General features: G+C 47.0%; 1 protein-coding gene across 3 annotated transcripts in view; it reads left to right on the plus strand.

The window, feature by feature from the left end:
- LOC114608288 (kalirin) overlaps nt 1-27,182 on the plus strand; it is a 110,133-nt gene that overhangs the window by 67,899 nt on the left and 15,052 nt on the right. The window contains exons 14-19 of one of the 3 annotated variants that reach the window (XM_028752229.1): nt 2,618-2,856; nt 4,374-4,630; nt 7,929-8,052; nt 9,082-9,141; nt 23,786-23,813; nt 24,401-24,572. In XM_028752229.1, the coding sequence (XP_028608062.1) occupies nt 2,618-2,856; nt 4,374-4,630; nt 7,929-8,052; nt 9,082-9,141; nt 23,786-23,813; nt 24,401-24,572 (880 nt within the window). Of the gene's footprint in view, nt 1-2,617; nt 2,857-4,373; nt 5,469-7,928; nt 8,053-9,081; nt 9,142-23,785; nt 23,814-24,400; nt 24,573-27,182 lie in introns of those variants that run through there. The other 2 variants (XM_028752227.1, XM_028752228.1) reach the window with 2 other exon arrangements.

The raw sequence follows: 27,182 nt of genomic DNA on the forward strand, positions 1-27,182 counted from the left end.
GACGGGATGATTCTCTGTGCCTCGCTCAGAAAGGAAACTGGGCCTAGATCTTTCTGCACATACTGGAGTACATGGGTGGGCAAGCAGTGCTCCACAGGACAGCATGGCCTACCCACCTGCCCTGTCACTTTTCTCTGAGGTAAGGAATGGTGTTGTCATCTTAATACAAAAGGTTAGGACGAGGGACTTGCTCAGTGGTTGAGTCCTTGTTTAGCATATACTCATGGGGTCTTGAGTTCAACCCTGTACCTTAAAAAAAAAATAATAAGTTTTCTGGATATTAAAGGAGAAAGCTACTATAAACAGGATCCCATGGCTTTTTTGTTGTTGTTATTTTATTTGGGGAAGGGGTGTTTCTCTGTGTAGACCTGGCTGTCCACCACAGCCTGGCTCAAGATTCCATGAGTTTTAAAGACAGAACATGGAAGTTCAATGTTGTTTCAAACTTCCAGGGAGTATTTAGGGGTCATGTTCCCAACTGGAAAAAGTTGTCAAGAGACATTACGAGTTCCCAAGATTCCCTTTTGTTTTAAAACACTGACAAACAACACAGATTAGAACTGAAAGCTATATAGTTTACAGTTTCTGAATATGCAGCTTTGAATAAACATAGCTTATGGCTGGTGTGATTTAATACAGAAATATGTGTAAAATAGATTCATCTAAGTTACATTCTAGGAGGAATTTCTCATGGACTAAGGTGGGAATGAGAGTTTTTAAAAAGCTCATCACTTTAGGACTAAAGTAAAATAAGAAATAGTAAGTTGAAACTGAAAATAAACAAATTAACAATAGTGGCTCTCAGGTATTCGCCCCTCCTCTCATAAAGGGTTAAACTAAGCTATTTGTCTGTTTCTTCACAGTTAATCCCTACATAACACGACATGGCTGCAGCCTGCTTATTTTTCATGTGAGGAAAAACAGACTTGAGGGCATTAAAGAAACTCATCTGAAGCAAAAGCAGTAGATGTTAGAAGAGGATCTGGGCTGGGAGGTGCATGGGAGGCAGAGACAGGCAGATCTCCAGGTTCTAGGCCAGCCTGGTCTACAGAGTGAGTCCCAAGACAGTCAGGGCTACACAAAGATATTCTGTCTCAAAAAATCAAAAACAGGGGATGAGGTGGGGGAGGGGTTCTGAACCCAAAGCTGTGACTTGAGAGCTGGTTCACTGGTTCTCCCATACAGTCACCGGCAGCAGAGTGGACATTCATCCTGTGCTCCCAAACAGACAAAGCAAAGAGAAAAGGAAAGAAGGGAGGAAGGAGGCATGGGAATGGGGTGGCCAGGCAGGAGATCAGACATAAGGGAATGGAGAGATGGCTCAGAGGTTAAAAGCACTGGCCACTCTTCCAGAGGTCCTGAGTTCAATTCCCAGCAACCACACGGTGGCTCATAACCACTTATAGTGAGATCTGGTGCCCTCTTCTGGCCTGCAGGTATACTGCAGACAAAATGCTGAACCCAAAAGGCAAAACCTCACTGTTAGAAATGCCTGGGTTTTGAGCTTGGCATGGCGGTGCATGTCTGTGATTGCAGCAGTCAGGAGGTTGAGGCAGGACTGAGTGAGAGAAACAGAGGCTTCCTTATTCCAAGACTGAGGCATTCCAGTTAAGGCTAGTGAGAGAATACAGGCCTAGCCTTTTTCATAGCTTATTGAAGAAAACAGTATTTTCCAGGGCTTTTGGGTAGTCAGTGCACATAACCATGTAGCACCCCAATTCCATGTCACGGGTAGAGTTTGCAACTCCGTTTACAGGGCTTACTGAGTGAGAAAGCACTAACAAATGCATTCTATGGTGTGCTTAAACTTGGAGCCACGCTGTTCCTAGCACTCTCAATGGATCAGCTTTTACATGGTCCCAAAAGACCTTTCTCCTGATTATAGTGAGTGGTGGAGCTCTCACTGAACTGGGTGATAATTACCTAAATGTTTAATGCCCACAGAATTCTCCCCAGAAGCCTCAGGGGCTGCGCTCAGGCAGGCCTGTTATATATACGTGGGAGAAGAGGTGATATACAGGACCAGGCTGCTTACGGACACATGTGCAGGCACCTCCACCGGTCTTCCCTTGAGACCTGATTAGAAAGGGGTGTGTGACCCCTGTTGAGTCTGTTGAGATGCATACTACACCCGTCGCTGTGTGCTGGGCTGCAACAGCTAAAATCTACTTAAATTGTTGTTGCGGCAAATACCGGTAAAAACAGCCTAATTGTGCTTGCCCTGAGAGTCCTTTACACGGCAGTCTGCCATGGTGGCTTTTCCTGGCTGTACCTCTTTAGTGCTCAAACCTTTTAATCTAACACCTTTATGGTTATGACGTCCAGCTGTGCTGAGCCTTCTAGGTACCATGCCCCCCATCTCCCTTTCCTGTTTCGTCCCCTCCCCTTCCATGGAGACCTGTGACCCTACACACAAGTCTTCTGAGTGCTAACTATTCCCAATGCTTCACACATACTTCCTTCTGGCAGTTTTAAATGTCAGAGTGGCAGCCAGTTCCCTTCTGAAGCTCTTTAAACACTCCAGCATAAACACCCTAGCATAAACACTGGTACCCAGCAGCCTCTGCATCGCTGTGGGATCCCTGAAGGTAGAGTAACTCACTCTTCTTGTCTGCAGCACTCCAGTCACCCATTGAGTATCAGCGGAAGGAAAGGAACACAGCAGTGATCCGGTCCCAGCCTCCAAGGGTTCCACAAGCCAGCCCCAGGCCCTATTCTTCTGGCCCAGTGGGCTCAGAGAAGCCCCCCAAGGGCTCCAGCTACAACCCGCCTCTGCCACCCCTGAAGATATCTACCTCCAATGGCAGTCCAGGGTTTGACTACCACCAGCCGGGGGACAAGTTTGATGCTAGCAAGGTAAGTGGCAGCTTGCTCGTGCCCTTATCAAAGACATCCTTAGGAAAAAGCCTCTTCTCCTGTTTGCCATATTAGAAAGAGCCAGTCCCATCTAACAATGACATGTACCAGGACCTAAGAAGGAAGCTCACCCTCCATTGGCTGATATAGAAAGGGGAAGCTGATCCCTGAGCATGTGTGGATGCTACACTCCATACTCCACACTTCAAACACCACAGGGAAACAGTGTGCCGCACGTCTAGTCTGCACAGCTGGCTTCATCCTAAACCATAGTGGGAACAGGAGAAAACAGGAAAGTGCTAGCTGGGTTAGGAGCCAGGCGGTTTGCTTTCCACTCCAAACTGTGAGCCTTGCATTATAAATCTAGCGGATTTGCCCAGCAGACCTAAGTAGTCTCCAGAGCTCATTAGGTCTGGCAATTGGGACACCTGCATTTCTTACACACGTGGTCCAGTGTTATGGATGTAATTCTTTTCCCGAATCATTAGTTGATGCTGATTTTGTTCAAATGAATGGTTAACATGTAAGTTCAGTCCTGTACTACAGTAACTGCCCTGCCCACCTTTCTCACCGTACCACCTGAAATAATTTTCTACCCTAGAAAAACCCTGCCCGTGTGAATCAGTTGAAGTCACTTTGGCATTTTGTCAGCCATATGGAAGATTTTCTGGCTCTCACCATGCCCTAGGAGGCAGCCTGGCCTCCCGGGGAGTTACAGGTCTGTGTAGACGCAGCTGCCCCGGTATGACTCGCATGAAGAGGTCACATGGGCAGCGCCTCCTGTATGAATAAGTGCAGTGGTGGGGAGACCTCAGGATGTCCGTTTCACAGGCTAGCCCATGGCCTTACCTGTGCATCAGACACAGTACCGTTCTTACTCCTGTGTCAGAGAGGGTCAGGATAAGGAGCACAGGCAAGTGATGCTTCTTAAAAGGATAAAGAAATGAGCTGGGCATGGTGGTGCATGCCTGTGAATTCCAGCACTTGGGGAGGCTGAGGTTCAAGGATCACAAGTTCAAGGTCCTGGCTTACATGTCAAGTGAGGTGTAAAAGAGAGGGCGGGGAAGAGATGTAGCATTAAAGGGTCTATGTTCTTCCCACAGAGGAGGATTGTGACCCCTGACCTAACGTTCATCCTGACCTCAATCTGCCCAAGTGCTTACATGCCCCTGTGCTGATGACAGGTTCTTCCTGCCATCAGCAAGGGGGATGCCATCAGGAAGGTTGCATGCTGGAAAGGAGCTTCCAGTTGAAGGTGTGTCCGCAGCTCTCTCCGGGCACCATCTGAAGCCATTATAATACTTGGTTATATACTTCGATTATAATACTGTACTGCTATAAAATGTGCTTTCAGAGCATGTGTTCGAAAATGTCCGCACTCAGGAGTGCTCTGCTTTTCCGCTTGCCCTTCATCCTGCCAGTGAGCCATCTGGGCTCTGGCCATGCTCTAGGATACAGAGCAAGCTTGTGCGAACCACCCTCCTTGTGTCTGTGTGCCTTCCGTCCTTCTCTCCTAGCAGAACGACCTGGGAGGCTGCAATGGGACCTCATCCATGGCTGTAATCAAAGATTACTATGCACTGAAGGAGAACGAAATTTGTGTGAGCCAAGGTGAGGTGGTCCAGGTCCTCGCCGTCAACCAGCAGAACATGTGTCTGGTGTACCAGCCTGCCAGCGACCATTCCCCAGCAGCAGAAGGCTGGGTCCCAGGCAGCATCCTGGCACCCCTCACCAAAGCCACAGCATCGGCCGAAAGTAGTGACGGGAGCATCAAGTAAGTGCTTCCATGGCTTCTGGGAGAAGAGTATGTGGGCTAAAGAAAAAAAGTCAAAAAAAAAAAAAAAAAAAAAACAACGCAAAATGCAAACCCTGTAGGGAATGGCTGCTGCTTGTTCCTGATGTTGCCAGGGGGATGAGGGTGTGGAGCCGCCCGCCTGCAGCTGGGGGTGTCTAGGCTAGATCGCTCTGGGATCGTGGTGGTGGTGGTGATGGTGGATTTTACTTCCCTTTCGTTTATAATTTTCTGTTCATCTTTCCCCTTCTTTTTCCCCCCACTCGTTAAGAAAAGAACCCTACTGAAACCCTAGGGGACAAAAGGCATGCCTTCCGTTGCTACATTTGGCCCACCACGGGACTCACTGGACTGGACTTCTATTTATATTGTATGAAGTTACTGATATATATATATTTTTTTTGATTGGCACCTAGAAATGACCTTAGCACAAATGCCAGGCCTGGACAGGTCAGAGCCTGCTGCTTCTCCCAAAAGAGAGGGGATTTTTTTTTTTTTTTGGTTGTCCATGGCAATTCCTCTGTACAGATTGTAACTTTTTATTTTTATTTCTCTCCTCCCTGTCACTTTAATATATGTTCATGGTAATTTGTAAGATATTTCTTTTCCTTATTTTGATTGCAAAAAATCCTTCTGAACACATTCCTGTATAAAGCATTTTGCACTATTTAAAGAAACCCTTATGGATGAAGTCAGGTTGTGCAATATGAGGAGCCGCAATGTTTATCATTGTACCTGTAATGTAACTAATAATTTTAAATGTACTATTTTAAATATGTAAAATAAATTTTCACCATGAGCATGTTTTAATGAGGTTAAAGGTTAGTTGAGCCCCCATCTCATTATTCTCAGACTTTGAGTGTGAAATTAATTCTTTCCTTTCTTTTCTATAGTTTATGAGTTGGTTGGCTGCATTGGCAGGGTTTGGTTGGTTTTTTATTTTATTTATTTTTTCCTGTATCAAAAGTGCCTTTGTTGCTAAACCCTGGACCCTCCCCTTTCCTCTAAACATCCCCTCTGGATTTTCTCTGACTTTAGCAAAGGGGAATGACAGAGAGTCGGTGCTATCCAGAGGGTTCCTAGCACCTGGGTATCCTTCAAGTGCTGACGTCTGTGGGTGACCAGCATAGGGCAGTGCCAGCCTGCATTGCTTACAGCTTCACAGTTCATCACCCGTGGGAGGGTCCCAGGCACTGTCATGAGGTGACGGAGCAGCGACACCAGCAGAAATGTCCTACTTTGGTTCTTTTCTGTCAGGGAGTAGAAGGTACTGATGCCCCCGGCCTCTCTTGGTGACCATAGAAACCAGAAGTGGCCCCACAGTGAAATAAGCCCCACTTGTCCTAGTCTAGAGATGCTTATTTCAGAAACTTCGGATGGAAAGGCCACAGAGCCCCGATGTAACCAAGCCTCACAGAGGCTTGCTCTTAATGGGCAGTGCCCTCGTCACCCAGACACTGAGCCCACCTTCCCCGCCTCCACCTTTGGTGTCTTGGTCTCAGGAAAGAGGGGCAGAGAGAACAGATAAATGCAGCCACTAGCTTCTTGGGTTCCATGCAAGCCACAGTTTCACAAGGGTTGGTGGCACTGGAGGTGAGCCACTGACTAAATGCAGTACTAGTGTTAATCAGCAAAGGCCACTCACTCCCCCTTCCCTGGGCCTGCTATGACTACAGGGATGCCTACAGGATAAATGTCACTGAAACTGTGTCCACATCAGTCTCTGGGCTTGTGGCCAAGAGATCGAAGCTCCCCAAACCATGGCGACGTGTTCTTCTGGGAAGAAGAATTTGAAATTGAGCCTCTCCTGCCTCTCCTCCGATCTCCTCCTGTGCTATTTTTAACATTTCTCACCAACCACACTGGGGAGCCAGAGAGTGACAGTAAACAGGCGTACACCCAACGTGTGCACATAATATATACACATTATACCTTCTACCTTGGGATTCTTTTCAGCAGGGACCTCCCTGACTCAGGATGTTCCCAAGGGAGCCAGGGACGTGGATGTGGGAATAAAAGACAGAGACAAAAGTCTGCAGTTGGCAGTGTCATATGATCCAGGGTCGTCTTCCTTGTTTGATTCTCACTGGGGTAGAGAAGATGGTACTCTGGGAGGTCCTGAGGAGCTTCTGGTCAGGGGCTCTGAGACAAGCTCTGGCCTTTGGAAGGATCCCACTTTCCAGAACATGCCAGGCCATGATTGCGGTTGGCTTTTCCTCTTCAGGTTAATTGTTGAGGCTGTATATGCTAGGTAAGGAATGTTGCTAGAGCATCTACCTTGGGTTCCTTCGACTCCTGGTGGCTCTGGAGTGCTGTGGAGGAAAGGCATTTGAAGTATTTTCCTCCCAAATCTCACCTACCTCTCCCTTCATGAAGGTTCACTTCATAGAACCTTATCTGCTGAGCCAAATATTTAATCAGGAAACGCAGAAGGGATTACAGGCCTCACTCCAGACAAGAACTAACTCATGCAAATCCTGTGGCCATGAAACACTACTGCTGCTCAGGTCCCTGGTGCTGCTTAGGTTGTGGTTTTTGCTGCCCTTAACTCTGACAGAGCCTGTCTTCTGTAGCTGTGAAGTAGAACCCAGCCCCCAAGTGTGATAGATCGTGTGAAAGAACATAGCCGCTGTCAATTTCCTGGGAGCACACACTGGGCCATGTTCCAACAGGGAAGTTGAAACTCTTTAGTGACTGGGCTCTATAGTCACAAACACCGAGTGATGTGGAGGACATACACGGAAACCTTGTCCTGAAGTATCCAGATATGTGTGGGCTATACACCTCTACTTACCAAGGCAACTTCTTCAGAATCCTTGGCACTCCCCCAGCGCTTGAGAGTGCTTTACCCCAGATAATATGTGAGGTTTAATAGAAGGTGTCAGTGGCTTGTTTGCACAGAATAAAATGTATTTCTTTGTCTTTCCTGTTCTGTACTTATCCCATCCACCATGCCCTTGTCAAAACGCCACCTCAGTCCTAGGAGGCTTCATCAGATGCTCAAAGAAAACCTCCCTGGGTCTAGTGACCTGGTACCCATTTTTTTCCAGATGCTGTACTTCACCTAGCTTGCTTTTAGGAAGGGTCAAAGTTCATCCTCTCTTCCAGTTAGAGGTGAGGTCAGCCCCAGCCACCTCAGGAGCTGGTACGTAGGTCTGGGACCCTGAAGCTGGCAGGTGCTTCACTGGACCATTTCTGATACGCAGCGGTGGTGAGCCCACCCACCACCTCACGCTGCTCCATCCTGCCATTTTGATTGGTGCATTTTTTGGTATAACAGGAAGTCATGCTCATGGCACACTCTACGCATGAGAAAACGGGCAGACGTGGAGAACACGGGTAAAAATGAAGCCACAGGGCCCCGTAAACCCAAGGATATTCTGGGCAACAAAGTCTCTGTTAAAGTGAGTAAGGTGTTCGGAACTGGGTCCCTGTCATCTGTTCCCTCCCTGAAGCATCCTCACAGGCAGCTTGGGTGGGTGGGGATTGGCTACTTATTCACTGCCCAGTGTGGGGACCAAAGGGGGAGTAGTTTAGCAGGATTCTGCATGCAAGATCAATCTGTTTTTTATTCTATTTATTTCTCCTGGCACCTTCGACTCAAGTAAGTACTTCTCTTTTCCTTTTCTTTTATGATGAAGCAGATGTTTTGCAGCAAAATTATCTGCAGCATCCTTAGAAATGCAAGGCGCTTGGTTCATATTAAACTTCTCAAAGATGCCCATTCAGTAGCCTAGGTTTGGGAGCGCATTCAGGTTAAAGGGAGTATGCTCCAAACCCCTGATCTCATGAAGGCAGAGGTTTGGAACTTAAAGTCCATCATGCCCTTAGTAAAGTTTCATTTCTTTTCCCCAGACATTACTTGTAAGCAATTTCCTTATGTTTCCGCTGTGCATGGGAAAAAGATAGGAAGACACCTTGGTGAAGCCCTGGTTGGTTTTTAAATTATCTGTTACTTTGAACTATCAACTGTGAGCTTGGCAGACCCTCCATTTTTCCCATCTAGAAACAATGTGGTGACCCGCCTTGTTAGATGACCCTGCTGCAATGCTTTGCCTCAGGACAATGAAAATCACACATTTATTATCTCTTGGGCACTTTGCCTTCCCAAGCAAAGAGCAACCAGAACATACTCAAGATCCTTTTGGGGAAAAGAAATTGGGAATCCCAGCCTCACCAAAGTGGACAGTTTAATTCCGGCACTCATGCTTCATCCGGTCGTCTTCATTGCTCTTGCCAGTGTGATAAACAGGTGTCCACAGTCCTCCGAGAGAGCATGCTGCTGCCATGATGCCCCGCACCCCAACTGAAAAGTCCCTGGTTGTTTCTCTGCCTGGTTTTCCATGTACATGCTTCTCTGATGCGCCCGCTAGCCAGACTACTGTGTGCTAACTGTGTTCTTTTTCTTCCCCTTCTTCATGCTGCCAACCAAGGAGACGAACAGTTCCGAGGAGTCAGAGTGTGATGATCTTGACCCTAATACTAGTATGGAGGTAGAAGCAGCTATGTTGTCCTATTTCCTACACTGCTTGCCTTTTCTCAGCGTGTTCTCTAATAGTGTCCTTGCTAGAATCCAGGGTGGCTCGTGCTTCTGTAACACCAGGCGATCTCAGAGTGTCCCATCCAGACTAAAGCAAAACAAAACAAAACCTAAACTCACCTCTATTTGGCTAGGAAACTCTGCTTTGGTATCATTTTTTTAAAAAAAAAAAACCTTGTGCTTTTCTCTTGAATGCTTTCTTAACATTTTTTTCCTTGGAAGGTTTGGCTTTATGTAGAAATTATCGAACTTAGTTATTCTTTTCATAGAAAACAGCTATAATTGGTAGTTGGCTCACAGCAGAAGGATAAGAGCCACCCCGTGGCTGGGTTTTGTTTTGTTTTGTTCTCCTTATAGTTTTCTCTACTCTTTCCTCTTCTTCTGTGCCCCTTTCTCTTCCTCTTGATCTTCTGGGCTCTGGTCCTTCGATGCTCTATGGTTTTTCTGGATGACCTGGCTCCTAGTTACTATGTGAACTGTAGCTGGTTAAGAACAAAGCAAGAAAGGATTAACTAGGGCATTCTCTCACCACTCCCAGGGCCCAGGCAGGGCCAGTAGCTATGGCTGCTGTATGAAAAGGCCCACCTAACAGCCTCTCTCCTGGAACCTTGATCTAGAGACAGTGAGGCAGGAACACGTGGTAGACCTTTTCCACACTGCAGGTTAGCGTGAATACGGGGAGTTAGAATAGTACCCCACCATCTTGAACATCCATTACCAAGTCTCTAACCACATAAACCCACAAACTCTGTAGAATCAGAGCAAGTCTGACCTAGCTTTTCTTGCTATTCAGACTTTCAGGGTAGACTGAAATATCTTTCTCCAAATCTGTGTTCCATCCCTACCAGCATATTAAAAATATAGATTTCCTCTATGCAAAATAATTTTGTTAGTTTTTAAATGTCTTTTTGACTATTCAAACATGTATAGAATATACTTTTATCACATCTACACCCCTCTGTTGCTCTTCCCCCCCCCCACTCCCTCCAAACCCCATCCTTCCCAACAAGTCACCTTCCTCCGTGCATAGTGTTTGTTTTATTCTTAAATACCCGCTGAATTTAGTCAGTGTTCCTCACTCAAGCACAGGCTACCTACCCCACTGAAGAAATGAGGACAACCCCCACTCCCACCTCAGCAATGACAATAGCTCCGCAGCTGGGGATGGGGCCTAATGTGTCCCTCGCCTCTTCCTCATGTAATCTTGTCAGGCCCAATCTTGGGCAGATAGCCCCAGCTATGAGTTCATGTTGCAACAGCCATATTGAGTCCTCTGCATCCTCCAGATCTTGCGTTCTCTCTGTCCCCTCTTCTAGGGTGTTCCCAGTGTCTGGGGCAGGGCGGGGCAGGGATATGTGTAAAGCTCATCCTCTAGATGTTGCGTTCTCTCTGTCCCCTCTTCTAGGGAGTTCCCAGTGTCTGGGGGCGGGGCGGGGCGGGGCGGGGATATGTGTAAAGCTCATGTCTCACATATGGCCAAGCACTCAGAAGTCGCTCATCCTCAGCACTTTAATCATCTGTGGATCTATACATTAACCACTGCCCCATGCAGAAAGGAAGCTTCTCTATCAGGCACTGGTGGCACACACCTTCAATCCCAGCACTCGGGAGGCACAGGCAAGTGGATCTCTGAGTTCAGGGCCAACCTGGTCTACAGAACTAGTCTATAGAACTAGTTCCAGGACATCCAGGGCTACACACACACACACACACACACACACACACACAGAGAGAGAGAGAGAGAGAGAGAGAGAGAGAGAGACAGAGAGACAGAGAGAGACAGAGAGACAGAGAGAGACAGAGAGACAGAGAGAGTCTCAGAAAGAAAAAGAAAGAAAGAAAGAAAGGAAGGAAGGAAGGAAGGAAGGAAGGAAGGAAGGAAGGAAGAAAGGAAAAAGGAAAGGAAAAAGAAAGACCTCCAAGAGTAGCAATGATCCATGGCTACAAACATAAATATGTAGAAGACAGTTTGACACCGTGTCATTTAACATAACACTAGTAGGTTTCCCCTAAACCCTTTCTTACATGTAGCCCTAAAGTTTTCACCTAATGAGGTATCATCATCATCATCATTAATTGCTTAGCATAATCTCTAAGAAGTCCACCACCATATTACGAAAACAACTAAAAAACCCCTGAGAGACCAGGTGGCCTAAGAAGAGGAAAGCCAGCTGTGGAAGAAGCCACTTGAATTGGGCTGAGCCAGGAGGCTGGGGGTTGAAAACAGGAGCTGTGCTCTAATAAGCAGTCCCCTGTGGGTGTGTCCGCCACGGAGCTGAGTCTGCCAGGTGTGGGTCAGTAGAGCACTCTGCTGTGGAAGGAAGCGGTGGGGCATTCACAGCCCAAATGCATGTTAGAGATGGGGAAGGCAGGGAGATTCCTGACTGCTTTCCTTGCATTTCATAAGACAGGCACCGGCAGGCATGGGTCCCACACCTGTCAACATCTGTCCCACATCTGTTATTGTAGACACCCATGTTGCTGTATCACTGTGTCTAGGTATCTCTGGCGTATACTGAAGGAGTCAGCTGCAAGTAGAGGAAAACCAGACAGAGTGGGGAGTGGGGGATAGGAGCCAAGTATCTGTGTCCCAAGGCACCTTGGGACTTTGTCTAGCTCTAGCAGGGTAGGGAGAGAAGAGTGTGATTCCTACACTGTCAGAGAAGAGGTGAATGCACAGGGATGTGCCAGTTGTCATCCACTGAGAAAATTAACTGGCCTAGTCAGATGTTTCCTTCTATACTTAGAAGAACACACACACACACACCCTACCTTAGCCCTGCTTTGAAGTAAACCCATTTTTAAGGTTCTTCATATTCAAAGCTGAGTAACCTCTTTGTGAACTGAATGAATGGGCCCCTGAGAGATGCTACAGCTACCCAAGCAAAGACCTCAGGGTGTCCTTGATGGTAGAAGAAAGCCCCAATGTGTGTTGCTACATGAACAGAAAGTTTTTACATATGATAGTTTTACGTATGATTACATATGAGACGCAAAGCTTCCTGTAGGCAGAAAGTTCAGTTAACCTAACCGCTCGAGGGGGGATGTGTGGATCTGCCCATTGCTCCAGGGTGTCCAGCACAGTTGTCCCAACAACCTGGCATTCATTCCATGATGACCTTCCCAAGGGTCCATGAGCTCCCCTGAACCTGTCACTATCCTGATGGTCATCTCCGATGTTGGCTTAGTGACTTCAGAGACAAAAAAACACGTGGAACCTTGAACATCGAGTTGTTAAACACGGGCGACATGAAAATGGAACTTTATGGCAGCAGAAGTGGTAGACAAAAATGGCTGGTAGTGCATGCTGAAGACCAGGCGAAACCCAGATGGCTGCGCTTCCTCCGAAAGGCCTCTTGCTGCCAAGGCGGTAGCTTGGAACCTATTCCCAAAGCTCCCCAGCCTCACTCTCGTCTTCTTGTCTTGTATTCTGTGCTCTCGCTGAGCTAAGCAGCAGCCCCCTCTAGTCCTCTCTAGACTCAGCCTCTGTTCCTGGAACCCCAAAACCTGGCACTATGTACCCATGCTCCATGCCTAGACTCCAGATGTGGAAGTCCTGCCCTACTGACCCTTGACCTGATAGCTGCATGTCCATCCTGCAGTAAACTATAAATGGACTCATCTGCCTCCATGAGAATCGTCACCAAGGCACCCCCTACCTTCTCTAGCTGGGGACCACATGCCTTCAAGAGGCAGTTTGCTGGGTCTTTACAACTGATGCATTCTATCCGGGTATATATTTGAGTCTCCACAGTACCCTAAGAAGACATAGGCTGTCCTTGAAAGCAGTTTAGAGAGGAGACTGCAGCCCACTGGATCCTCAGATTTAACCAGACACGTACATTAAGGGAGGCTGTTGCCACAGCCCTTCCTTCCTCTGTCAACCAATGCTTTTGGATATTCTCACATAGCCATCCACCCCCAGCACTGAAGGCCATACCACAGGCCACAGCACGACAGGCACAGGTCCCTGCATCCCCTGTCTGCCTGGCCATCTCTCCATCTGTCACCACACCACATGGAGAACTATTTTAAAACTGAATGTCTGTAGTTCAGCTTTTCCTTGCACCCTTGGGGGGAGGGAGTGAATGGGGACATTATGTGTGAAAGAAATTTACATGCAAAAAAAATTCCAAATGAGGATAAAAATGAAACACTGGGGTCTCTTGAGAACAGCTCTTCTGGGCTTAGAGCCACATGGCTGCCTGCCAGCTTCTTCAGTCCCATGACCACCCCCATGTCTACAAGTGATACTCTAGTCCAAAGCTGGGGCCTGAGTACCCAGGCCCAGGATCTGTCTCTAGCCAGGGCCTGTCTCTGAGAAACCGACATGTTCTGGGCTAGATTTCCCTTTGGACTCATAGCTGCTGCCAGGAGGTTCCCGTACAGCCTCTGAAAAGCTGGGAAGCTCATTCCTGGGTTTTCACAGATCCTCAACCCCACATTTCCACCTGCCCAAATCACTCACCGAGGTTGAAAACTCTGAACCAGTTGCCAGACTTGGGTCTTTATCTCCGAGAATCAGAATTCTCAGCCCAGCTCTTCCATCGAATCTAATTAACTACCTGCATTTTAACTTCTTTAATAAAGCTCCGTAGCCCTCTTGGCAGCGGCCAATCTATCCGAGTGAGAAAGATTCCCCGACCCCTGCAGGCTTTGCCCTCTTTCAGCTGCCAGCTCTGTGGCTTAGGGAGCTAATGAGGACAGAATCATAGAGAAGGGCTCTGAACGGAGGCAAGGCTAGACCCTTGCAAAAAGGAGGCTAATGGGGAGGTATTTCTAATCAGGGTAGAAGTAGCGTTTTCAACGGCACCTTGGGAGCCTGTGCATTTGTAGATTCCTCTTGCCGCTTTACAGTGGCCATAACGAAAATGAGCATCCTTCCTGTTGGAAGAGCAGAGTTCAGCGACAGGAAAGACTTCCCCGAGTTGTGTGATCATCACTGGCTTCTGTGTGCTCCCCTCTTCCCCCACCCCCGTCTCCCTGACTCTTTCACATTTTCAGGCAGGGAGTTGAAGTACAAAGAAAAATTGTAACTCGGGGCTGGAGAGACAGCTCAGTGGTTAAGAACACTCGTTGCTCGTCCAGAAGACCTGGGTTTGGCCCCCAACACCAACATGGTGGCTCACGACCATTCATACCATTCATAACGCCAGTTCCAGGGGATCGGATGCCCTCCTCTGGCCTCTGTGGGCACCAGGCATGCGTGTGGCACACACACATGTGCACACACATATGCAGGCAAACACATGTACACAAAACAATTTTTAAAGCTGTTACGTTCAATTTAGTCAGTAAAATGATTGCTACGAAGGCACAAGGGTCTGAGCCTTTGATCACCAGCATCCATGTAAAAAGATGGACACAGTGGCATTCATGCCAACAGTAATTCCAGAGCTGAGGTGACAGATAAGATCCCTAGGTTGGCTGGCTGGCCAGCCCAGTTGAATCAGTGGGCTCCCAGTTCATTCAGTGAGAGACCCTGTGTCAGAAATGCGTTGGAGAATATCAAGGAAGTCTCTCAGAGCTGACCTCTGGCCTCCACACATACGGGCACACAAGTGCATGCTCATGACCACATATATGCATATACACTGATTTAAAGCAGAAGAGAAGAAAGGAAACAAGAAATTGCCTTGAGTCAGTTGTTCAATTTCCCCGACCATTAATCCCCCGTCTCACACCATCCCGTGGCAACTTAGAACACAGCCTTTCCAGGTTGCTTTTCATCTAGAACAGTCTGGGAACTGAAAAAGCCTACCTTCCTCTGCCAGTCACCCTGTATGGATGTACTGCTCTTTCCAGCTCAACCCATAAGACTCTCCTTGGCACTAGTCCTGGCTTCTCCAGGCTGATATATGATTCGAACTGAAGCCACACAAAGCCACTGAGACTGACCCAGAGTCAGGAAACCTAAACTCTGGATCCTGTCAGCTGTGTGACCTTGGGCCAGTTAGCTTTCCTGAGCTCTGGGTTTCTCTGCAGGCAACTTACACAGTCCCTAGCGTACAGGCCTTTAGACAGACAGGGAGCCCTCTGAACACCGTGTAGATCTAAGAGGTAATGTGTGTCAGGGGACTTGGCTCTGAACCATGTCAGCCTCCCCAAGCATTGAAGAGAAACTGGAAGAGGTGCTTTCTGCTCTTGGGGGTTGGGGATAGGAATGGCAACTGAAGTGACCACTCTCAGTTCTGGGAACAGTGAGTGTTCTGAGCTAGCACATATTTTCTTTTCAACACACAATTTCAGGCCCCCAGATATCCCATCCTTGAAGAGCCAGCCTATTGCTTCTGCCTCAGACATTCTGGTATCCCCGTCCCAGATTCAGGGCTTCAAAATAACCTGGCCACACAGATGAAACTTCAACACCCTAGTCAGGCAACTGACCTTCTGGCATTGCCAGTATGTTTCCACTGAAGCCTGTTTTTGTATTTTAATAACAGAATTAATGAAAAGAACTCTTTAAAGAAAAAGAAAGTGAAGCATCACATTCCTGTCATTTTGGCAAAACATTTGCTTTGCAATGTATCTGATGCATTTGGCAACCAGACACTCTCTTTCTGCCCAGATTTGTTCTGATTCCCTATAAGGGAAGATGGATGTCCTACTACCCAAGGGACCCTAGCTGAAACAAGATAGCCTTAAACTCTGTGCTTGGCCATCAGAGAGAACATAGTTGCTTACCTGTCACTGACCACATCCCCAAGAAAAAACACTATAAAGGGAGGAATTACTTAGCCTCAGCTTCCGGGGTTTCCATCATTGTTCCTTCAGCCCTGATGCTCTGGGACAGAGATGAGGCTGAAACTCCTGGTGGCAGGAGTGTGTGGGAGAGGAGGAGGTTGGTCCCTCATGATGACCAGAAAACAGGTAAATGGAGACTGTCCACAGTAGAGGGCTGTTGCCTTCATTCAGGCTATCAGATGGTGCCACCCACATTGAGAGCCGGTGATCCCCCGTCCCAATCGATCATCTCTGGAAAGGCTCTCATCGATACGGCTAGAGCTGTGCTTTACAAACCTCCTAAGCCAATCCAAGTTGACCATAAACATGAACGATCACCTCTCAGCCAGGCAGTGGTGGCGCACGCCTTTAGTCCCAACACTTGGGAGACAGAGGCAGGTGGATCTCTGTGAGTTTGAGGCCAGCCTGATCTAAATGGAGTTACACAGGGCTGTTACACAGAGAAACTCCTGTCTCAAAAACAAAACAACGACAAAAACAAACAAACCAATCAACTCTCTTAGAAAAAGTAGAGGCAGAGAGGTCAAGGTCACACAGCCAATGAAAAAGCAGGTCTTGCTATTGACTGATGTCCTCGGCTCAACTTGTGTCCCCAGCTAGACCTATGTCCTGCAGGAAGTCTGAATGCAGAGGCTCAGGCCCTTCCTTGCTGTATATCTGCTTGTAGGAGGAGAATTTCTTCAACAGCGTTTATAATCCCCTGACTGCTGGGTAGTCCCAGGTCTTTGGGCAAACCCTTTCCCAGTGACTCAGGAGCTCAGCCACTGCAGATGTGCGACTATTTGACACTGGTTGGAAATGTCTGAATTGGCTTCTTGGGCTGGCATCAGATGTTGAGCTCTTAGTCATGTGGGTCCTGAGGCACCTCACCCTAGCCGGAAGGTCTGGCCCATTTCTTTATGTTGTACACTTACGAGCATGGCAAGTGCCATTGTCCTGGGAGTTTCCCTAAGAGTGTCACTAGAAGAGACAAAGCCACGACTCCCATTTACCTGGATACACAAACATCTGCTATCAAAGTTCACCTGCAAAGCTCAGCGTACGTTCCTCATGATTCACAAAGCAAATCTCAGGAAAATCAAAGTATCGATAACACACAGACAGACCAGGTTCTCCAGCCACAAAGATAATTTAAATTAAAAAAAAAAAAAAAAAGATGTGGAAGGGAGCTGGAGACTTGGGTACTGAAGTTTGAGGCTGTATTAGGCAGCTCACAACCTCCTGAAACTCCAGCTCTAGGATATCTAATGCCCCTGGCCTTCTTGGGCACCTGCATTCACATGCATAACACACACACACACACACACACATAAAAAAGATCTTTTAAAAATGATTTTGAAGCCAGGTCAAGGTGAATGTCTTTAATTACAGCACTGAGGAAGCACAGGCAGGTAGATCTCTGTGAGTTTGAGGCCAGCCTGGTCTACAAGAGTGAGTTCTGGGACAGCCAGGGCTACATAGAGAATCCCTATCTCAAAATAAACAAATGAATAAGAAATTGGAAAACTGATCTAGTCAGATTGAAAAAATGAATAGCTAAACTTTCAGATCAGAAATCATACCCAACTCCAGGACCACATGCAAAAGAAACATTTTAGGGAGTTTTATTTTATGCTGGGGATAGAACCCAGGACCTCACACATGATAGGCAAGTGTTCAACCACTGTGCTATATCCTCAACCTGGAAAATATCCTTTTACTATATTTTCTAACTAAATGTTGTCTAGCATCCCTTTCCTTCCCTGCACTCAGATTTGTAGCTCTGAGACAGTTCGAGGCGTTAGGTTCGAGCTTGTTTCCGCCATCTTTATCCCGTTAGCATCCTTCGTGTGCAGAGTGGAACTGTGTTTTATGATTGGGTGATGAGGGACTCAGAAAAAAACAAGGTCAGGTCATCTTCAGCTGACAACTGGTTTCCAGACAGAATTTTACCTTCTTTCTCCAAGTCAGACTCTTAGGCATTAACTGAGGAGGATACTCGAGCTCCCTTCAAGCTCACTTTGTTATTGAACACTGGTTGATTTTACCTGTAACATTCCCCCGTACTCGATGCTGTCCTATTTTGAAGAAAAATCCAGAAGAACTAAGTTGCAGTGGCATTCTTTCTTAAGGCTTCAGGAAGCCCTGCTACCTGCTGCCCTCTGCTGTTCAAATAAAACTAGGCTCCCCAGCTTTCCACCGTGCCTCTCCCCTACTCCCCCACCAACTGACTTTACCCAACATGTATCTTCTCTCCCCCAACCCCGCATCTCTCAGAGTCAGACCACATGCATTTTGTGTGAATAACACCACATACCACATTTCCTCCACAACCAGATCTATCTGACATGCTAGTTCTCCGTGGCTTCCCATCCATCTGTCACCATGCACACTGCCCACCTGTTTGGGGGACATTCCGTTTCAAGAAATATCTGAGACTTTGGATTAGAACCTCCAGTCCCTGCACATACCCACAATGGTCACCAGACAATACAGTCAGGGGACCCAAATTCTAGTCCAGTAATAGAGGGACCTGAGTTAATCTGATTCAACAACTTTTGACCTGTTCTACAACAGATACTGTGTTTAACACCATGATTGATGACTCTGATGGTACGTAAAACACAGAAGGGTTGCCATCTGCTGACCCTGTACAACACTCGTAAGCAAATGCAATGCAGATAAGATTTTATGCACGGCAGCTCATGGTCAGAGGCCCCAAGGTGCCATCCTCTGAACAAGCATAGAGGAAGATTACCACTGGCTGAATCCCGGACTTGGACTCACCAATGGGATTCCCAAGGAAGTCACATGTCCAATTTATAGAAACTGAAAAGCACTCCAGGTTTTTGAGAGGATGCATTATCTTTACCTCCTGTGAATGAGAATCCCACCACTAAAAACTGTCAGTGATTTGACAGAGACAGAACACCACATGCCAAATTTGGTGCTAAATTTAGAGGCAAAATAAGAAGACAACTTGGCCTTCGCCCTCGTGGGCCTGGGAGCCATACAGATGCATTGACAAATACATTCCTGAATAGACCACAGTAGGAGAGCAGCGTCAAGGCCATCTCCTGCCAATACTTAGATTTGCTTCAAATAGAAAGAGGAAAAGGGTCTTCTGTAGACGTGATCCAAAGGCACAGCTAGCAAAAGCATCAGTGTGGAACCTCACTCGGGGTCTAAGTTCCTGCTGGAAAGTTTATGGAGAACGGGAAACAGATTATGCAGAGGCAGCCCAGCAGAGCAGGTGGGCCTTTGGCATCAAAGACAAAGTGCAGTGCTTTCCCCAGACATCTCCCAGTGCACTCCACACTGTGACGGACAGAGTACTGAGCCAAATCAGAGACTCGCATAGCCAGCCAGCTCACTGTCACTGTGGCATCTTACACTTCGCGTCTCGTTCAGGAGATGGGGAGCAGCAATCCTGCCTCTGTGTTTCTCTGGGGCTTTGGAAGATCTAAGGAAGGTGTTTGTGAGTAGTATATACCAATTAGATAATGCTGCCCAGACCTGTGCTGGTACTATAGTGGTCAGCAACACACGCTCTCCTCCCTGGGTCAGCTAAAAGGCAAAGAAAGGAAGATGGCTGGCTTCCTCTGGTCTTTCCAGGTGAAGAACCTGTAGTTGAGCCTTTCCCCAACATCCCCACTAAACCTACAACCTAAGAAGGAATGTTCATTTCTTAAGCAGCATACATGTTCAATAGCACACAGGATTCAGCTAGGGTTCCACGGTGAGGAAGACAAACTCTCTCTGCAGCCATCTGAGGTGAGTTCTTCTAGGCTTTTGAAGCCTCACTTCAATTTTTCATACTAAGACCTGAGAGTGAAGCTCAGTGCCTAGCATGCACATGTCCTGGGTTCAGTGCCTACACCTCAAGTGTCTATGAAATAGATTGACTTGCCACTTGCTCCATTGTCTTCCCTGTGAGACTCCTGGTAGGGGCTCCATATCCTTCTCTCTGGGGGAATCTCCATCACCGTGGGAAGTACAGGTCACTGAACAGAGCCTGTTTAGCACCCTTAGGTTCTTTCTCCACTAGAGTCCTGATGGATAGGGGAATGAGATGCTGCAGTCTAAAGCACTGTTATCTGCTGAGGGCTGGTCCATGCCACGGCAAACTTATAACGCAAGTGTCATCACATCCCATCTTCCCACTGTGCTGAAGCCTGTGGATGACAATGTGTCTGCCTACCTTGTTCCCTCCTGGTACAACCACCTAACCGGGGTCTGCTCAATAAATCTTTACCAACATCAAACAAACCTTCCATGTTGGCATTACAATCCCTAAATTACAGAGGTCTGTGTCCACAAAACCATGTTGATGTTACAATCCTCAGATGAAGCTGAGTCCTGTGTTGTTTAAGAACTGCAGCCAAGTGCAGAGAGCGCCAGGGCCTCCTCATTCCTGTCTTCTCCCAGCGTTTACACACTTTCACCTCACTCCGCTAAGAGCTACCACTCTCAGGGGCTATGCACAGTGTTCATTAAGAGTCATTTTTCCAAAGTTTATGTTCCATCTATTTGCAAACAGGCTCTAGACAGATATTAGACATTAACCTGGGGCTAGTTATTTTACATATCTTTTTATCTTGTTTTGAGTCCTGTTTATGATCCTAGCATACCTGAGAGTCATGAAATGAGGTGAGAGAACAAGCGTGTATTCACCAACTTGTATCAAATGCTCACTGTGTGAGATCCTGGGCACGGGGCTGAATAACAGCAGCTCCCACCCTGAAGAGCTCAGGGTCTAACTGGTCTGACTGCACCTTTCTTTACAAAATACTATGACAGTGAAATGGATTAACTGCAGAAAATTTGGAAAGTCCATGTAAGAAGGGAAAGGAGAGCTGGATCATGGCGCATGTCTTTAATCCCAGCTTTCTGGAGACAGCCTGGTCTATGGAGCAAGTTCCAGGACAGACAGGCCTACAAAAGGAAACCCTGCCTTGGGAGGGGGACAAACAAAACAACCCCCCCAAAAAAAAACAAAAAGAAGGAAGGGGAGGAGAAAGAAGAAGGAGGAGAGGAGAAGGAGGAGGTGGAGGAGGAGGAAGAAAAGGAGAAGGAAAAGTCACCTAAACATTATATACTGTTTTATAAAAACAAAGAGTAGAGCCAGTGTGTTTGTATTTCTGTGTCCACAAAAGCACGCACACATCAGCCAGTGTTTCTTGAGCGGGAAGGAAAGCCTCCTGTAAGCCCAGCACTGAGTAACCACTATCAATATCTGGAAATATTCGTAGCCTCTTTTCTGCGCCAAATAACTGACCCAGACCAGGTTCGCCTACCCTACCTAAGCCAGGTCGATCAGTGTATGACCTCTTTTGTGTTCTCCTGCTGGTACCATGGTGCCACTGTAGTAATGATCACCCTCAGTACCCTGAAGAAAGTTTTATATCCTTCCTCATAACATGGGCCAGAGTATTTTCACACAGAGAGATCTCTTAGTGTGTGTGAGAGACTCAATAGCTTTTATTTACCACATCCTTCCATGTGTCACACATCCACAGATGCCTCAGGGGCAGGAAGCTAGCGGGTTAGAGATCAGGTACCTCACACAGCCCCAATCATCTACCAGAGGTCCTTCAACCAGGCTGCCCAGGAATTCTCCTGAGTGGGGCTTTTAAAAACAAAACGCAGCATCGCGCATAACTCCCGAGACCAACGGACTAGTGTAGCTTCTTTCACCATGGGCAGTACATACACAGACCCGTAGCTGGTTAGAGTCCTCAGCATGAATGAATTCAACTGAGGAGCGTTCAACGCTAAATGAGAAGTCTGTACCACAGCCCCTCCCCAGAGGGAACACTGCAGAAGAGGAACGGCGAGGTTCCCTGCAAGCCGGTCAAGAAGCTGGCACAGATAGGGGAGGGACTCAGAACCCAGCCCTAGCTGACGGCTGTTAATTGAAGGCTCCTGGAATAGGAAGGTCGGAGTTCCTCAGGAAAGTGGCCCCTCGTAGGCTGCCTGTGCTCTGGCAGACGGCCCCGCATAGCACCATGCACATGGACAGTACTGACTGGACTCAGGGTTATTAGAAAAGAGGACATGAAGCTGGGAGGGGATATGGCAGGGAGTTCTGAAAGGGGCTGGAGAGGGAGTGGGGTGATATGATCAAAATACGTTGTATATATGTATACAATTCTCAAAGAATGAATAGTGTGTGTGTGTGTGTGTGTGTGTGTGTGTTAAATGACAGCCAGACATGACACATGATGCCTGGAACCCCAACTATTCAGAAGGCCGCGGCAGGAGAAGCACTAGTTCAAAGCCTGCTCTAGCAATTTGGTAAGGCCTTATATCAAAATTTTAAATGAGGAAATTTATGGAGGGTTGTAGGTCAGCGCAGTGCGCTTGCCTAACATGCAAAGCTGTGGGCTCAGTCCCTAGTACACTTTCCCCTACTCCAAATGCCTGCACACTTCACACCAACCCAGACAGCAGCTTTGGTCATGAGGTCCAGGCGTTGGCTGCACTTTCTGGTTTTAAGCTGCTTCTGTCAAGGAGCAGGAACCACTGGTTTGAAGGAGCTCGAGGTGGTGGGGGAAAGGGGGGGAGACACGGCATCTTCAGACTAATACTGCAGGGGGACATCTTCCAGAGGGCTCCTACACACTCCTCTATATGGGAACACACAGAAACAGAATATGTTCACAGGAGGCAGGGACAGACTATGTGAAAAGCTCTATGTGAGCTTTTCTTTGTGTAAGGTGAGTTTTCCACCCTAGCTGGAAGGCAAGAACTTTGCAGGATAAAGTAGGTTAGGCACCTCCACAGACAGCTTAGCAGAAGGAAGGCCATTAGAACTTTACATTTTTATCTGAATAGGAATTAAGTGCTCGTTGTTCAACAAGCATTATGGTGAGTACTTGGCATATTTAACTGTACTTATTATGTCTGCGATAGCCAGCCACACTAGGTCTTTTTTTTCCATTTCACAGTGGAGGAAAATTAATAACAATCAACGCCAAGTGGTAAGCATGCAACCACATGGAACAGAAGGTCACACCTGGCTCTCATTTCACTAAAGCTTGAGGTTTCTCACAAATCAGATTTTTTGAGAGCTGGGCTTCTCTTTGCCTGGGGAGAGGTAATAAAAAGGTTGGGAACAGGGCAAAGTAAGCAGCCACTTGAGAAAGGCTAACTTTCCAGGCTGGCTGGAGTGACCCGGTATTCACATTTGAGTGTACTGTTTTCTCCTCAGATCACCCATGGAATTCAAGAATCATTTGGTGGGCTTGAATCTTCCTTTGCTTCCTCAAGTAGCATGAAGATCAGGTGTTTGTCCATCCCCTGTGGAGGTCAGGGCTACAGAGTTGTGACTGGGATCAGATAGGCAGCTGACATACTGCTCTTTTTCTTCAGCCAGGAAAGCTCTGCTTAGGGCCAAATACAGGTGGAGGGGACCTTTGAATGGGAACCACTGGGTAGATTCATTGCAGTGGCCCAGTGGCCCGGTGATCCCTCTCATGGCTTTTCATGAGTGATCCCTCTCATGGCTTTTGTTCCTGCCTGTAATTTGTGGGGAAATTGTTACTATGGTATTGGTAGAGGACATGTTGAATAGGAAGGGTTTGGGGTTGTCCATGGAAAAGGATCAACAGAGAGGAAAGGAGAGAGGTGGCCACAGCCACCATCAAGCAGTAAGCCCACCCAGTGGCCATCTTAGACAGGAAGTAATCTTTGGTGTCAATGATGGTATGTATGACTGTGGCTGTCTGTAACAGCACAGGGAAAGAAAGGGTGGGCTCCTGAAGGCATTACCCCAAACGGTCCTTGCTTTTGACTCAGTAAAGTCTATCGTTTTCTCCAAGTCGTAAAGGTTCAAGCAATTTTCTGTTCTTTTGTGTGTGTTTCTTTTTCAGATCTTGAACCCAAATTTCATCCAGGAAGGTGAGTTTTTAAGGGGATAGAATGGAGAATGTGGGGACTGGCTAAGTAAATGACATTATATCTAGCTTTAAGGAGGGGACTTAAGCAATGGTGACATGCTTCTGTATTTATGAATAAGGCGTGATCATTAAGATAAACTAGTAAGTGCAAAAAGTATAGCATGTGCGATGTATAAGGGGTTCTACTTTGATTAAATAAATTAAAAATACATTTATATAAAGCTCAAAGACTGTACTGTGAAACGTTTCCAAATACCACGTCTGCATTATGCCACCACGGAGCTTCTCCTTCTCGTGCTTTTGTTTCTAATGTTGCTGTTAAATAAAGGGGCACAAAGGTGGGCATGGCGGTGCATGCCTTTGATCCCAGCACCGAGAGGCAGGCAGATCTTTCTGGGCTTGAGGCCGGCCTGATCTACATAGTGAGTTTCTCACTGATCAAACAATGCACACTGATCAAACAATGTTAAACCGAGGATCGTTTGAACCCTGATGCTCCAGCTCTGAGGGTGAGAATAGTACAGCGTCTAAAATGGCTGTTAAGTTTGTTTCAAGAAGTAACATGAGTGTGTATCAATTCAATTGCAGTGGCTCCGGAATTCCTTGTGCCCTTAGTAGATGTGACCTGCTTGCTTGGAGACACGGTGCTACTACAGTGCAAAGCCTGTGGGCGGCCAAAGCCCAGCATCACCTGGAAGGGTCCAGATCAGAACATCCTAGACACTGACAACAGTTCTGCCACATACACCATCTCCTCCTGGTAAGGGGGTTACCCAGTGTCTGGGCCCATAGCACCCAGAGGCTGGACTGGGGTGAAATTCTCTCTGGATTACTAGTTATCCCAAAAGATCTGTCCTGTTGTTTATTCCAGATCATATACTTGGCCTTGATTAGGAGAGAGACTTCATTAAAAGCATGGGTGGGTTAGCCCCCCCAACACCAGAGCACCCTGTATTCAAGTCTCAAGCACAGCCTCAGCTACCCACTCTACAGCTGGCCTCTCAGCCTGGCTCTGGACTGTGCCAGCATACATTGAGTGTGCTGCCCAGCACCAGACAGATAGACATGAGGCTTACAGGAACCATCTAGAAACACTCTGTCCAGGGCCTACAGAAAACAAATAAAAAGCACTATCCTTTAAATAACAGGTCAAGCCTGAACTATAAATATAAAATGTTTCTGTGGTCCTGCCTTATAGGCACACTGTTAGATAATCTGTCCAAGGATCCCCAGGGAGATCTGTCAAAAGTACTGAATGCTAACTGAACACCCGGGAATGCTTGATGCCCATCAGGACGCTTTGAGATAGAGATGGCTATGTGATTCATTCCTTACCTAAGGGCTATTTTATGAGGGAGTGATGCATATTCCAAGCTGTGCAGTGAGATATCAAGATACAAGGTGCATCTGCACTAAAGGCTGCTTGGTTAACTGTTTCCCAACCATTCTGCTAATTTGTCCCTCCACGAATTCTGAGCATCACTGTGTGTGGCTGCTTACAGCAGACAAGCAGTACCAAGTTCCAATGGCTCACCAGACACGTAGACAAATGCCCGGAATAGAGCACATTTCCATTGGCTTAAATCGTGTTTGTGAGTGTGTGTATGTGTGGGTGTGTCCGTGTGTGTGTTTATGAGTGTCTTTGAGTCTGTGTTTGTGATTGTCTGTGTGTCTATGTATGTGAGTACCTATGAGTCCATGTTTGTGATTGTTTTTGTGTCTATGTTTGTGTGTGTCTGTGAGTCTGTGTTTGTGATTGTGTGTCTGTTTATGTATGTATTTGTGTTTGCGAGTGAGTATGTGTATGAGTGAGTGTGTATGTGTGTGTGTGTGTGTGTGTGTGTGTGTGTGTGTTGGGGAAGGTATCTTCTTTGATGTTTCCAAAAGAGAGATGTCTGGGTAGGCCATAAAACCTCATGGGTCTCAGCAGCTCAGTGCGAGAGTCATTGTTTGGCCAAGACCATGAAAAATCTCAGAATATGTCATACCACAGGGATGGTGTCTTAGTCACCTTTCTATTGATGTGAAAAGGCGCCATGACCAAGGGAACATAGAGAAGAAAACATTTAATTTGGAGTTCATGGTTCCAGAGAGTAGAAGACACATGAGCATCATGGCAGGGCATGACAGCAGGCAAGCAGGCATGGCTCCAGAGAGTAGAAGACACATGAGCATCATGGCAGGGCATGACAGCAGGCAAGCAGGCATGGCTCCAGAGAGAAGAAGACACATGAGCATCGTGGCAGGGCATGACAGCAGGCAAGCAGGCATGGCTCTGGAGCACTAGCTGAGGTCCACAAGCAGGGGGTAGAAATAGATGGCGACTGGGCCTGGCTTGAGCTTTCAAAACCTCAAAGCCCAAGGTCATATTTCCTAATCCTTTCTAAGCAGTTCTACCAACTGGGGAGCAAACATTCAAATATTTGAGGCTACAGGAGCCATTCTCATTCAAATTGCCACAAAGGGAGAGGTTGACTTCGTAATTTAAGCCTTTCAGAGACATTCCTTCTGTGAAGTGCTTCTGAAAGTCCTTCTGGGGCAAGTGAGAAAGTTTCCATTTAATTACAGGAATTTACCCTTTCTTAGTTCAGTGTGTGAGTGTGTGTGTGTGTATTGTGTGTGATGTGTGTACGTGTGCAGTGTGTGTGGTATGTGTGTGTATGTATATATGGTGTGTGTATGTGTGTGTGTGTGATATGTGTGCGTAGTATGCATGTGTATAGCGTGTCTGTATGTGTGATGTGTGTGTGTGTGATGTGCGTATGTGTGTGTGGTGTGTGTATGTGTGTGTGGTATGTGTGTACAGATGGCAGGATATGGAGGCCAGAGGTTCACGTCAAGTGTCTTTATCGGCTGCTCTCTCCCTGTTTTTTTGAGACATCATCTCTCATGAAACCTGAAGCTTACTGTTTCAGCTAGACTAGCTGGCCAACAAGCCTTTGGATCTGCCTGCTCCCCGACCTACCAGTTCTGGGGTCACAGGCACACGCTACACACAACTTATTACTAACTTGTAACTCTCAGGCTTGTCCAACAAGCGCTTGACCCACCGAGTCACCGCCACAGACACCTACTTAATGATTTTAAGGGTCCCTGAAATACTTAAGCATATTCCTTATTATGTTTTGCCATTTGTTACTGACTTAAGGGACTGATGTTATTTCAGCATAAGAATTCTTTGTGTGATGTACTTGAAAACTGGTAGGTTATTGGATTTTATTTATTTTTAATTCATACCTCATTCCATCCCTACTCTATTCCTTATTTACACAAATTTTGGCAATGAGCATTTGGAGGAAAAACAAAACCTCCCCACATTGAGGGCCCCAAAGGGGATAGAAGTTCCACAGGAAGATCAACAGAATCAACT

The sequence above is a fragment of the Grammomys surdaster genome, unplaced genomic scaffold (assembly GCF_004785775.1).
Source record: "Grammomys surdaster isolate TR1022 unplaced genomic scaffold, NIH_TR_1.0 125889, whole genome shotgun sequence".
NCBI classification, from domain to species: domain Eukaryota; kingdom Metazoa; phylum Chordata; class Mammalia; order Rodentia; family Muridae; genus Grammomys; species Grammomys surdaster.